The sequence below is a fragment of the Pollicipes pollicipes genome, unplaced genomic scaffold (assembly GCF_011947565.3).
Source record: "Pollicipes pollicipes isolate AB1234 unplaced genomic scaffold, Ppol_2.1 Scaffold_6052;HRSCAF=7182_pilon_pilon_pilon, whole genome shotgun sequence".
Taxonomy (NCBI): Eukaryota; Metazoa; Arthropoda; class Thecostraca; order Pollicipedomorpha; family Pollicipedidae; genus Pollicipes; species Pollicipes pollicipes.
Genome location: NW_023596805.1, coordinates 7,096,250 through 7,110,354, shown reverse-complemented (window position 1 = coordinate 7,110,354; position 14,105 = coordinate 7,096,250). Strand labels below are relative to the sequence as shown.

The window sequence follows — 14,105 nt, the reverse complement described above, 5'->3', positions numbered from 1 at the left end:
TCGGCACTGCAGGTGGTAGTGCGCTCGCTGGGCGAGCTCCAGGTCAGCTGGACGGCCGGCGACAGCAGCGCCCCAGCGCCCGACCTCTTCACCGTGAACGTGACACGACTGAGACGATTTGATGGCGCGCAGCTGGGGCTAGATGACAACGACACTGCGCTGGAGGAGGGGCCTCAGCCGGGAGCGCAGGTGCAGCTGTTTAATGTGAGTTTTGGTGTGACGGCTGGGGCGCGTGTGGGTGGTGGCGGAGAAGGCAGCTGTGGCTTGGCCGTCGCGCCAGAATTATGCTGAGATGTGACGTCACTGATGTCAGTTTATGTGGTGAATTTGATGGTTCCTCGTGAGTAAGATCGGTCATTCGGACTCATTATCGTCGATAATCCCGACTGTGTTGTGTTGCGCCGCTCACTCCGCACGCCAGTGTTGTCGAGCGCCGATGATAACTATCTACATTGCTTTCCATGGTGCTGATGCTGACGACAACCAGCTGTACTTTTTAGCAGTCGCTGACAACAGCAATGATGGATAATTTCGCAACGAGAATAGCACATCATCCACCAGGTCCCACGGCGAGCTCTCATCATTATCGCCCATGACGTGCACGGTCCTAACGAACTCAATAACGCAGCGAGCATGGCCATCACGGCGCGAGCGATGATCACAATAATGACGACGCTCGGCCTCGCTGACGACGACCGTGCCTACGTTGCCAGGTGACGGCGTCGCGCATGTTCCTCATGGTGGACGCCCTGCAGCCGCTGACCATGTACGAGGTCTCCGTGAGCGCCCACAACGCATACGGCAGCAGTCTGACCTCGCAGCGCGTGCGCGCCGTCACCTGGCGCTCGGAGACGAGCAACGCGGTGCGCCAGCCGCCGCCCGGCCTGCCCGACGTCCGGCAGTGCTGCCAGGACGCCGGCGTCACCGAGCCGCGGTAGGTCGCCGATAGGTGGCAGCACTGGGGAGAGTAGAGCCGGCAGGTGGCAGCACGGCGCGGGTGGGGAAGAAGGGAGTTGATGACGTAGGTGACATCACTGGGAGAGTGGGGGGGGGGGGGGGGGAAATGAGCTCACAACTGACAGCGCGGGGTGATGTGGATGGAGCCAGTAGGTGGCAGTGCTGTGGAAAGGCTGCATATGTCGGCAGCGAGCGACATTACTGAGATAGTGCAGAATAGAGCCTACAGATGGCAGTATCATGCAACAACGATTTGTTCATATCGAGACCTAAACGGGGCGAATGCTTGTTGACGTTCTTGACACTAAACAAACATGATTAAGCATAGATTGTCTGTTGGGCTCACCGCGCATTTGTTGGACGACAGACTACTGCCACAGTTTTAAGAGCTCAAAATCGTTATAAAATGTGAGATAAAATTTTTAAAGGATATATTTAAGCGCTTCAAAACATAAAGCCCATGAGTCAAATGTCATATGCCTATACCTTTCCATGCATCATATTCAAGTCGTCATGAAAATTTATGGGCATAATTTTACAGACACTTTACATTTTACAGATACGTGTAGGTGTTTTTTAAGCATGTAATGTGAAACATGGGGAGAGTGAAATGTTTTGCAAATTTCCTCACCTCATTCCCACCCTATAAAAAGTGCCACGAAACCAGGCGGGAAGAGGTTAGCACCAGCCGACTTCTCCTCCCAGCTGGTTGTTACCGACAGGCTGGTTGGTTGGCCGTCACTGTCGTGGTTTCGCGAGCGGTGTCCGGGCTCGGGGTGTTGCCTGTTGGTGTGATGGCACTTCTGGGTAGGAAGTCCAGGATTCAAGTCGATACAAATCGATATAATGCAAAACAGTAGCCACCGTTACCAAGTGTTGGAGTGTCCTATAGACGGAGTGTCTGGGTGTAAGGAGTGCGGGGGTGGGAGTGAAAGAGCAAAGTGAAAGCGTGTCAGAGTTGCGTGAATGCCAGTGTCCACGCGCTGTGAAGTCACTGTTTTAATATTTCAGAGTGCCAGAGTGTCGGGCTGCTGTAATGCGAGCGACTTTCTTAACGTCCGCGTGCATAGCCGCCGAGGGTTTCAGAGTGTCGGAGCGCCCGGCCGGCGGTCCTCCGGTGACGAGAAACACGACCCCCCCCCCCACCCTACTCCCCCCCCCCCCCCACCCTACTCCCCCCCCCCCCCCCCACCTGGTCCCGCGGCGGCGCTCTTTGATCCACGGCCCATCACGCCGCTACAAGCGCTCGCCGGCTTGAAAGCTTCGCCGCCCGGTGCGGTCATTCCCGGACGGAAAGTGCGCGTTTGAGACGCGGATGTCTCACAGAGCGCAATCTACGGCGTCTGGGAATTTGCCGGACGCGTTTCTCGTTCTGGATCGCGCGTCGCTGCGGACAGCTGTCGACCCCCGCGAGTGGCGTCGACAGCAGCTCTGGCCCAGTCTGCGTCGTCTTGAGAGAAGTTCGGCGGGGCTGGTCGGCGGATCGAGGCCATGGGCGATGTCGTAGACGATCGCACTTTTCCCCATAACTCTTGTGTTATCGGTGTGGATGTAGCCTTTCGGACAGCGACAACGCCTTTCCCTAGTTGCCGTTGACGAACAGCCTTGTTTTTGGGTCGGCTGTCCTGGTATAAATTTACATGTTGCCCACATCTTTCCTGGCGGACGGAGATCCTGCGATATAACATGTGTTTGGTATGCATGCACTATGTGCAAAGTCGGGACCAAACGATGACCAATAGGCGCCATCGACACTCGCAATCCACGTCTCAGCACAAGCTTTTGCATGAACTGGGTATGGTTAAAACATGATGATACGGCTAAGATCACTGTGGTGCCGTCACCCTCGCTGACGTCATAAGCCATCACCTCAGACGCCCCAGGCCAACATAGTTAACATCGTCGTCCCAGCCTGTCGTCACTTACACCCAGAAGCGTAGTTTTACGTTGAGATAGGGAACGAGGCAGCCGTGTCCTCTAACTTTGAGACGAAAGCGGGTCAAATGCGGAGATTGCTGTTTGATATTTTAAGGGCATACTTGGTCATTTCTCTCCTGCTGAGCCCCTTAACTTATTTTGTGAACCTTCATCCCTGATCACATCACAAATCGAGTTTTTATGGCGTCACTCACGTTCCTTTCACGCGCTGATCCCGGCTGTTGCCATCTCACCTCCGCCTATATGACGTCACTGACACCTGCGTACCGCACGCCTCCAGGTGCCTGCGCCAGCTGTGCGACCCGCGCGTGGCGAGCGACACAGTGGTCACTGACGTCATCATCTGTGCGCCCTGGGCCGACAAGACGTTCGCCTGCATGGCCGACGGGCACGACCACAGCGCCTGCTGCAGGGCTCGCGGTCTGCCGCAGATCTGCGTCGAGCTGTGCGCCGGAAACGTCACCAAGATCGACTTCAGATACTTCCGGTCAGTGGCTCATACTTCCGGTCGTACCTACGGGCGGTACGGTACTCCAGTGTTGTTCAAGTGTATCAGTGTATCAGAGTATCCTACTTTTGGTCGCATTTCCGGTAAGTGTAGCATCCATTGTTACACTTCCGGTTGTACTTCCGGTTAGCGAGGGCGGTTGCTTCTGGCCTATGGTGAGGGATTGTGGGTAAAGCTGGCCTTCCACTTCCGGTCCGTGGAGACGTTGACGTGCACTTCTTGTCCTTGTTGGCATACCGAGGGTGCTTACCTCTGGTGAATGCGGCTGTTATTTTCGGTTGGTACCAGCGATCACAGGTACTTTCCGGTAAGCTCAGCGTGATATTCTGCCTCCTTCATGTATGCCCACGGATCACAGGTGCTTCTCGTCAGTACAGGAATACGTGTATTTCCTGTCATGGTCGTGCAAGTAATGTACGGCCAATAGACCGAGCGGTGGTATCTGTGGAACTCAGTTACATAAAAATGCGCGCTGACCATTGAGAACCTGGGCGTAGTACGTCCCGCCGTTTCGGTTCAGCTACGATCCGGTTCAGCTATGATCCCTCGCACTGGTCCCCAACATGTCCAAGTGAGCTTGTAATCGCTGTCAGCTCTGCGCACGGAGGCGAGCCGGTATGCGCCTTTTAACATATCCACCCGCTGCCAAGCCAATGCCACCAGAGCCGCAGACACAAACAGGATGATCTGGGAAAAGGGCGGGAAAAATAAACTGCCCTCCCACCAATACGTCGTTGGCCCAAACAAATGTAGCAAAACCGCGGGTGCTATACAAGTGTAAGCTGTACGAGAGGAAAACGAGCCCGCTTCGCCAGTCTTGCCCTGCTCCAACCGTTGCGACGGCGTCTTCTTCTACACCGCCGCAGGTGTCTGGGCTTCATGGGCAGCTACGCCTCGTGCCTGATGCAGGGGTACGGCGTGGTGCCGTCGGCGCCGCGCGAGCCTCGTGTGGCGCTCATGGACAGTGGTTTCGCCGTGGTACGCTGGAACCCGCCCGAGCAGCTGGCCGACACTGTGCAGAGGTAAGGCGGCCTGGGCGATCGTGTCAGGTCGCCAATGGCCGACTCAGAATGATGCATTGGGGAGGGGCAAGCCAGACTTAGTAGCTGCATCCAGAAGTGCAGAGGTGAGGCGGCCTGGGAATTTTGCGGGGCCGCCAGGGACGTGTTGACAACGGCACGTTTCGGGGGGAGGGCAACGCCGGCTTGGGGGCCAAAATCCGAAAATTGTACTCATTGTAAAGAACACATCCCGTTTTGTATGTTTTTGCCGCAAGGATTCACCTAAGCTAAACTACTATAAGCAAACGTTTACAGGACTTCCTTTAATGTCATGAAATGTGTCAATATTGCCCGAATCTGGCCATGTTGGGAACGCCGTGGTTCCATTGCCCCTTCCTTCTTTTTAATCCGCTTTAGGGGACTTCCATGATTCCCCCAGCTGAAGACGGCCGTGGTGGGCGAGGACTTTGACAACCTCAGTGATGGTGTCGTTTTTTGTATTCTCTGGGGGAAAGGCGCCGAGAAGGTAGAGATGCGAGAATATGGGTTTGGTCAAATTGGGTGGATGTGTACTTGACGGTCGGAGTGGTATCTCGGTTGCTGCTGGACTTTCACACAGCTGCCGTGAATATACAAGCTGAATATATTACGCTCGCGTATTTCGTGCATTCCCAACATCATTCAAAGTAACGCTCCCAGTTCCGGCGATGCAATGTCATCTCGCTCCCAACGCCATCTACGTGTCGTCCTGCAGTTATACGTTGCGGGTTCGGCCGCTGCGCGGCGCCACCTACATCACCCACACGGACGTTCACGCTCCGTACCTACTGGAGGACCTGCAACCCGCCACAGAGTACGAGTTCTTCGTGGAGGCAGTCAACCCTCGCGGTCCCGGCGTGCAGAGCTCTCGTGTTATCTTCCAGGTGAGTTCCTCGCCGGCGAACAGCACTCGAAATATAATGAAGGTGTTGATGGTGTTTCTAGAGGAAAAGCTAATAGCCTTTTGATATAATAGTGTGAATCAGCTCAGAAAAACGTATACATTCCTGCTGTGGGCTATCCTTAGTACACGAACATAACGCAACCGCTCGATTCAGATCACAAATCATGCTTGTTAGTAGTGGTATTTATGTCCAGCATTTTATCGCTCTCTCGCTGGATATCAACCTCTCACATCAACCGACTAAGCGATTTCCACACTGATCCAAGAAAATCTGTGGATTTTGTCAGCCGCCAACGGCTGTAGATCCGACCATTTATTGTGGAAGATGAATAAGTGGCTGTTTATATGGTTGTGATCTACTCGCTCTCAGATATGTTTGATAGTTTAACGCATGCATATACCGCACCAGAGGAGCATTTCATCAGCTTGGTAGTCTCGCTGTCGCCTCACTGGCAGCTGGCGCAGATACCTGGGAGATCAGGTTAGCTTGCTGAACGCCGCACCGCATTCTGCGAAGCATTTCCGTACACATGTGACACTTTGTGTCATCGCTATGAAGACAAATGGCGTTGTTTGTACCAGCTGCGTTTTTCCCGTGGCTTGCAAAGGCGGGCATCGATTTTCTTCCGGCGTATTGGGTTACATCTGACTCGGCTAATGTGAAGCGCTAACGCAGGGCCGAGGGCAATTACGACAGCGCGCTCTTCCGTTCCTGCTGATAAGACTAAATATATTGCGGGAAAACAAGTTGGCAAAAGCAACTATCTGGCAGTGTTCTTTTTTTTAGGGAACGACGCAAAATGCCTGTTTGATGTGCTGATCCCCATCTTCGCCTGAAAACACGGCGGCACTCTTGTATGTGTGGTCTCATGTCCCTTTATCCATGTCCCCTTGCCCATGTACCTTTGTCCATGTCCCTTTGCTCATGCCCCTCTGTCCTTGTCGCTTTGTTCACGTCCCTTTGTCCACGTCCCTCCATCCATGTCCCTTCGTTCATGTCACTGTGTTCATGTCCCTTTGTCCACGTCCCTCCGTCCATGTCCCCTCGTCCATGTCACTGTGTCCATGTCCCTTTGTCCACATCCCTCTGTCCATGTCCGTTTGTCTTCGCTATTTTGCTCATGTCCCTTTGTCCATGTCCCTTTGTCCAGGTTCCTTTGTCCATGTCCCTTTGCCTGCGGTCTCGTGGTGGCGCATAACGACGTCATGCGATCAAGATGATCCGTCAATGTCGCTCACGGAGAGCGCGGGATCATTACGTTTATCGTATCGCGACCCAGTAATGCTAGATTTGGAGTGGTAATGGGACTTGTGTGGCATTTATGCTGATGTCTGTGGTGAATGATGCGTTTAATGAATCCCTCGGGACTGAGGGCGTTTTCCCACAGTTCCTCTGCGCTTCGGAGACGCTTTCAATCGTTTTGCATCCCGTCTCGGAGCGGATTTCCAAAAGCGTGCCGGTAGCCAATTCCACTATCTTCATCATAAGCATTGTTTGAGCAGTCTCCTGCTGTTAACCTGTCAGGAAGCTGTCCAAACGCATTCATATTAATGTTGGCTCAAGGTTGGGTGTGCTTCCATTGTTTCCGAAGGGTTATGTGATATTCTTCATGTCATTTCTTGATCTGTCATGACTTTGACCGCGGAGAACCTTGCACTTAAGATTCCATTGCACGATGGTGATGATGCGCTGTAAGGTTTTGCTTATACAACTTGAGTACGATCGATAAGAATTGACCTGACGTGAAGGTGGTCTCCAATGTCATTCAAGTCACGATTGATACGTTTATTTTATCAATTATTTTGATTTAAGATGCAAAGAACTTAAGTAGGCGTAATGCGACGTCGGCTTCACAAAGTGACTTGTCGCGACTCTGACCTTCTGTGACATTTTGGGAAGGTCACCGACATGGATGACGTTCGTTATATAATCGCATCAAACCGTCCGTGTCTCTGTGCCGCCCCCTGCGCGCTCCCCCCCCCCCCCTCCCTCTGTTTCATTTCCGCGGCCCTGTGTCGCCCTGCCCCCATCGTCATCTCCGCATTTCCCTGCCCCTGCGCACTCCCGCCCGTGTCATCTCGGTGTCCCGTGCCACCCCTGTGCCCCCCCCCCCCCTCCCTCCCGGCGACGTCATTTCCATGTACCTGTGCCGTCCCTGCGTACCCCCTGCGTCATCTCCGTGTCCCTGTGGCGCCCCTGCGCCCACCCCAACCCTCACCATCACCCTGTCATCTGCTTGCCGCTGTGCCTTCTCTGTGACCGCATCGTTTCAACAGACGCTGGCGGAAGTGGAGCGCGAGGAGGAGGCGGAGCAGTCCACCTACAGCCTTAGCTCGTGTTGTCTGAGGGCGGAGATGAGTCCGGCCTGCATGCCCCTGTGCCACTACGACGCCCGCATGTCCACCATGCGGGGGCTGGCTCACATCTGCGCGCCGGAGTACCACAAGGTACGTGTGTGGTGGCTGTTTTTTCGGTTGGAGGCGCCGCAAGGTGGCGCGGCGCGTTCGCCGTCTGGAGCTACGCGTCCGAGGAACTTAGGTTATGAAAAAATATAACAAACAAATATTTAGAATATGAGAACATGATAGCTTGATCCGTTTTCATTTGCGCTCTAGAGGAGATTTTTTAGAAGGAAAAAACTGTTTGCTGTGTGTCTAACGCAATGTTAAACGACTACATATCGGCATTACTCTGGCCGGGCCGGACATGGATTGCTCTTGAAACGCTGTGCACTTTGGGCCCGTGGTGTTTAAAATATGTCGAAAAGGGCTGATGGGTGCTGCTGATAGCATCGGCACTGGTAACGCTTTTTGGGCCGTGGAAGGAGATTGCCGTGTTGTGTTACCATGGAGCTGGCAGCCGTGGGTAGTATTATGGGACGGCTTGGACCTGTCTCATTTTGGCGTGCGCTGTGTGATCACATTTAAGCCCGGCCGATCTTCCGTCCGTGACCTGTGTGTGACAGCTAGCACTGGGTCAGCTCAGGTGGTTGAGAAACTGTGTAGACTGTAGATTATCCGTGCGATCTTTCCATCTGCTGTCTGTGCGTCCGGCTGTTTAGCTATTTGGTCCGTGTGACCCCTTGACCTTTATTTAACAGTGTCAACAGTTTTACCTGGCAGTTTGGCTCCGTGTCTTCTTTGACCCTCACGTAGCTTGTCTTTGACCGAGAAAGAAAATGCTTATAACGCATGGTTCCCGTGACCTTACATATTTGACTGCGTGACCACTGTGACCTGCTGATGCCTGGTCAGATCCCTGACCTCTCTCACAGCAGCCAACACTCTGTCTGACCCCCAGGATACCACTTGACGCCGTGTGGTCTCCGTAACCTCAGCTGTTACACTGTCGCACCCCTGTGACCTCGGCATCACCCCACCTCACCGCTGCAACCACATGTAATGCGCCGCCTGACCCCATGACCTCAGTCGCAGCCTTATTTGACACCCGCGACCTGAGTTGCCCTCGTTGACCCTCGTGACCCTAGCTGCCTCCCGCCTGACCCTGTGTTCTCAGCGGCCGCCCCGCCCGACCCCGTGACCTCAGCGGCCGCCCCTGACCCGTGACCTGGCGCCGGCAGCTGATGCGCTGCTCGGCCGGCGGCCGGGACCACACGCCCTGCTGCCGCCGGCGAGGCGTCCCCTCCGCCTGCCTGCCCGCCTGCCGCGGCCAGAGCTCTCTCGAGGCCGACTGCCTGCCGTTCGTCGGCAACCTGTGGCAGTGCTTCGAGGAGGGCACCGGCCTGCTGCCGCCGCCGGTGACGGCGCTGCACGCCAGCGGCGTGACCAACAGCAGCGTGGTGCTCATCTGGGAGGAGGAGGCGCAGAATGTCACCGGCTTTCAGGTACGTTCGATTCCCGCCGCGGGAAACTTTTCGCGGGTTTCGGTTTTTATGCTGTTTTTGTGTGTGGGGGGGGGGGGGAGACAAGGTGGATGGTCCTGGTATTGGCATGCATCAAAAGGCACCTTTCTGGAGGCACTTGGCGCGTACATTGTGAGATTTAAAGGAAGCTGGTGAGTATCGGAAGAGAGATCAACGCAATCCGCGATGCGCCGCTCTTGTGTGATCATGTCACAACTTACGCCACAAAAGTCTATTTCTCAGTTGATTTGACGCTCTTACGTCCCGCACTAAAAAGCAAACGACGTTTTAGATCAATGCAGAATGCAAAGCTGTGTCAGTGCTGTGTCATTGATACTCCGACCCGACTCACCTTTCGAGACGTTACAATACCTTCCGCGAATCGATGACCTACCAACCGCTTCATGACCTCTGCGTGTTATCCACTGTCATTGGCTGGACGTGTGCCGCTCGTTGTAATGTTCGTGAGTCCATGTGTCACTCGTTGCGAAGGTGTGCGACCCCATATGTCACTTGCCGTGTGTCGCTCGTTGTCAGGTATGCGACTCCGTGTGTCACTCATTGTGTGTCGCTTTTTGTCAGGTGTGCGACCCCATATGACGCTTGTTGTGTGTCGCTCGTTGCGAAGTGTGCGACTCCAAGTGTCGGTTGTCGTGTGTCGCTCGTTGTCAGGTGTGCGACTTCATACGCTGCTTGTCATGTGTCGCTGGTTGTCAGGTGTGCAACTCCTTGTGTCACTGGTTGTCAGGTACGGTGTCCCATGTGTCGCTCCTTACCAAGTGTGATACCCTTGTGTCCCCCGTTGTCAGATGCGGTACGGCCCATGTATCGCTCGTTGTCAGGTGCGGTACCCCATGTGTCGCCCATTGTCGGGTGTGCGACTCCGTGTGTCACTGGTTGTCAGGTGCGGTACCCAATGTCTCGCCCGTTGTCAGGTGCGGTACGGTCCGGTGGGCACCATCAGACGCAGCACGCTGGGGATGGAGGAGCTGGATCAGGTGAGGACACTGTGGGCCCGACCCGAGTCAGGCAGAGCTGTTCCGCTAGCGAGCCCTGCCGAGAACCCACGCGCTGGGAACGAGCGCGTGGGTAACGACTACGCGGAAGCAGACTCAATCGGAAGCTGTTGCAATGGGCGTGGGTGGGATCAGGTAACGGTGATAGAATGAGGCGGCAGGTGACGGCCGGTGCGAGGATGCGTAATGGTCCCGGTAATGAGACGGTGTGGGCTTAGTCTGCAGCGCAGGCGCGGCCTCCTGTGTTGCAGCTCGTGTGGAGTGGCTGTGAGAGGCGAGTACTGCGTTGTAGCAGCGGTCTGTTGTGTCGCCGCTGCTGATGGTTCGATGGCTCGTTTTGATCACTTGTGTGGCTTACGGGTTGTCAAGAGGCTCGCCCTCCCTCCCCCTCCCCCTGTCTCTCTCTCTCTCCCCTCCCCTCCCCTCTGTCTCTCGCGGAGGGCCGCACGTCGAACTGCTGATCTTGAGTCATTTCCTGTCATCTTCAGCGTCCTGTTTTTCGCTCACGAACCGGTGACCGGGTAGGTGGGCTGACGCAGTTAAGATGTGTTTTTGCCGGCCGCTGCTCGGTCAGCAGCCTCCGTGCTGCGTGGGCGGCGAGTTAGTGAACCAACGGCACGGCCAAGGGGGGGGGGGGGTAGAGGAGCGCTCCGCCCCCCCCCCCCCCGTCGCTTCTCAGCTCTGCAGTTATAATTATTCACCGCGGATGGCTGCTCAACGAAAGTTGAAAGTCGGTGTGGTATGCATTTTCATCGCGTTCAGCACCCCCCCCCCCTGCCCCACCTTAAGAAAACCATGGTTGCGCAGTCATAGATGACGATGGTGACGAGAGTAAGGGCGGAGGGCGAACCAAACATGGGGTGAAGAGAAGAGGGAGAAAGAATGGGATAGTGGAGACGAAAGGTAGACCTGTAGCGAGAAGGAGACCGTGGTAAAGGGAATCAAGAGAGATGCAGAGACAGGAGGACGGCAGAATTGACAGGGTAGAATAGAGGCGGGGACGTTAGGAGAGAGCGACAAAGGGTGCTTTTGCTGAATGTCAGCAAACAACTTGACGTAAATACCAGATTTACGTATGTTTTAGTGTTAATGTCAAATCTATATTTCGCTGCAGCGTCATAAGGTTAGGGTGACGTTTGGATTTTGAAGTGAGAGCGGTTCAAAGCTAAATAGAAACATACGGCAATTGAAACGTGACAGTATCGAAAGCATGGACAAGAGGGAAGCCAGGAGGTGAAAGAGCGGCGGTGATGCAGTGGATGACCAGAAATGGTAATGGACCGACTAAAGTCCGGGATATTTGGAGCAGAGTCTGCAATTCAAGTTGGAGGTGACGGAGACACATAGGTTAGTTGAAACCATGTGTTACCGGTTACACTATCTAACCGATGTCACTGGTGTTACGCTATCTAAGAGCTAGACAGCGTAACACCAGACAGAGGAGCGTTACTAAGAACCACTGTGGAAGAGGCGGAGCTGCGGCAGCCGCTCGTTAGGGTGATGCAGCGGTTTAATTATCGCTGCGACCATTAGCACAATCATGCCGAAGCGTTACACACAGACCGTGATGAGCAGCCAGCCGACTTCAGAAGTGGGGAGCCGTAGGGTATATTGCGTGCGGCGATGCTTGTAATATTCATGGCTGGAGCTGGATTAGGCGCTGTGAATAAATGTACTGCGGGGTGGGGTGGACTCCTTGTGCTCAAAGTTCCTTTTTAGGTTTACTCTCGAAGGTAGTGGAGCCGCTTTCCATTTTCGAGGATTTTTGTCTTCTTTTAACCTGCTCATCGTCAAGCAGTCGGTTTCTCCTGAGCATGTCAGGCTTATTTTCTTTAAATCTACCCATCGTCAAGCGGTCGGTTCCTCCTGATCATGCTCGATCGCCCGTTACGGCTTCCCAGCGCCGCATCCACGTCCAGCTCCGGGGCAAGCGCGCGAAACGCTCAGCCTATCGGTGCAGAACGCGCCGGCCTGGGCAACTGTGATCTTGTGACGTCACCACCACGCCCAGCTCAACCCATAGCCGCAGGACGCGCTGACCTGGACAACTGTGATCTTGTGACGTCACCACCACGCCCAGCTCAACCCATCGCCGCAGGTCGCGCTGACCTGGACAACTGTGATCTTGTGACGTCATTATGGCGCCCGGCAGGTGCTGAACGTGACCAAGGAGTTCGCCGTGGTGGGCGGCCTGAGCCAAGGCCAGGTGTACGGCTTCACAGTGGTGTCGGTGAACGACCACGGTACCTCCCTGCCGACCTCGGTCATCACAGTTAATGTCACCGCGCAAGGTGAGGCCCTTGTGAGAGTCATTGTCGACGGCACCGCGCAATGTGGGTGCCTTGTAAGAATCCCTGTCAAAGACGCCGCGCAACGTGAGTGCCTTGTGAGAGTTTCCTGTCAAAGACGCCGTGCAATGTGAGTGCCTTGTGAGAGTTAACACCACCATGAGAGTCAATATCAATATCGTTTAGGTTGATACGTGTTTAGAGATGCTGGCTGCAAATGCGCACATTGGGCAGGTTGGATGTGTCTCCATGCATTCCAACAGCATCCTAAACGTCGTTGCAAAGATCGTGTGTCATGTTTGTGAATTGTTTGTCGTGTTTGTGACATGTTTGTCGTGCACACGATCGCCCGTATGGTTGCAACGTTCAGATTTCGTCAAGCGCCATCGGAGCCCTGCTGTGGTCGGTGCACTGGCGCGGTGACAGTGCATGTGCGGTATCTGCGAACAACTCTCTGCTGCACTGCACTAGCAGCATTGTCGGTTTTTGTTCGGGGATGGCAATAATATCACGTCTGCGCCAGACATGGAGGCGTCTGGTCCAGTCGTGCCAGACCTCTGGCGAGGTCTCCGTGCTGCGACTATCCGTCATTAGAAGGCGCTGGCTAAAGTGAAACAAATCACTGCGTTGCATCAATCTTGAGTACAGGGGAGGAACCACTGATGGACACTGGGGGGGGGGGGGGGGGATTCATTGTGATGTGGACGCATTGTAATCGCTTTGTAATCGTAAATGTAAACGCAATCGCCCTTATCGTCAGCCTTGTAATGTATCACTGAGTGAATGACGTGACTTGAAAGGTAAAACTTGAGTCATAAAATGCTCGCTGGCATAAACGCTCCCATAAAGCCCTCCCACCACGCGAAGTGGCAATCGCTGGCACCGCTTCTCCGTTGATGGATATCGTTACCACAGCTGGCTTTGGAAGGCCCGACGTTACCGCGGCTGGTTGCAGAGGGCCCGACGCTAATGACCCGGCACGTTTCGTGGTATTCACCAGCCACTTCGCCCACATATTCGGAGGCGTGCGCGTGCTAACGACGGTCACGGTTCGCAGCGAGTGTAGTAAAGCCGCTGCTGGCAATGCGTGGCGAATGTGGAAAATCGAGACGGTTCTCCTGCAGGCCTGAACTCGCGCCTGTTTTACATCAATAGCGAAATAATTGTTGGCAGCAAAAAAGGAACCGGCTTTCAACCTCTGCAATATCGGGACGGAAATTGGCTGCACTTGCCTGCGGCCTGATCGCAGACCACAAATGCCTTTTCTGCGTACGACATGCTTGAAATCTGGCCCTCTGTTCCAGCTCCGGCTAAGCGCATCTCTTGTCTCTCGACCTCCCCAGCCTCCCCCCCCCCCCCCCCAATCCTGCCGATGCCCTGCGGCGCTGTTCCGCCCCGTGGAGCCTCGGTTTCCGGCGCGGCGCTCGCTCGTTAAATTAATCCGACCCAGAGCCGCTGGGATCGAACGGGGGGCGGGGGGATGTCGCGCGGGGAAGGGGAGGGGTAACCGGTCATTTGGAGCTGTGGCCAGTCTGTAGTGCGTTGGTGAGGGTGGGTGAGGCGTGCAAGGAGAGACTAAACGATACATATC

At 54.8% G+C, this 14,105-nt stretch overlaps 1 protein-coding gene across 1 annotated transcript in view; it reads left to right on the top strand.

The window, feature by feature from the left end:
- LOC119104742 (Ig-like and fibronectin type-III domain-containing protein 1) overlaps positions 1–14,105 on the top strand; it is a gene marked incomplete in the record, with an annotated part of 92,914 nt that overhangs the window by 66,972 nt on the left and 11,837 nt on the right. Inside the window, 9 exon segments of the mRNA XM_037228461.1 lie at positions 1–204; positions 714–882; positions 3,106–3,382; positions 4,270–4,425; positions 5,159–5,327; positions 7,625–7,795; positions 8,929–9,192; positions 10,146–10,208; positions 12,379–12,517. Coding sequence (XP_037084356.1) covers positions 1–204; positions 714–882; positions 3,106–3,382; positions 4,270–4,425; positions 5,159–5,327; positions 7,625–7,795; positions 8,929–9,192; positions 10,146–10,208; positions 12,379–12,517 — 1,612 coding nt within the window.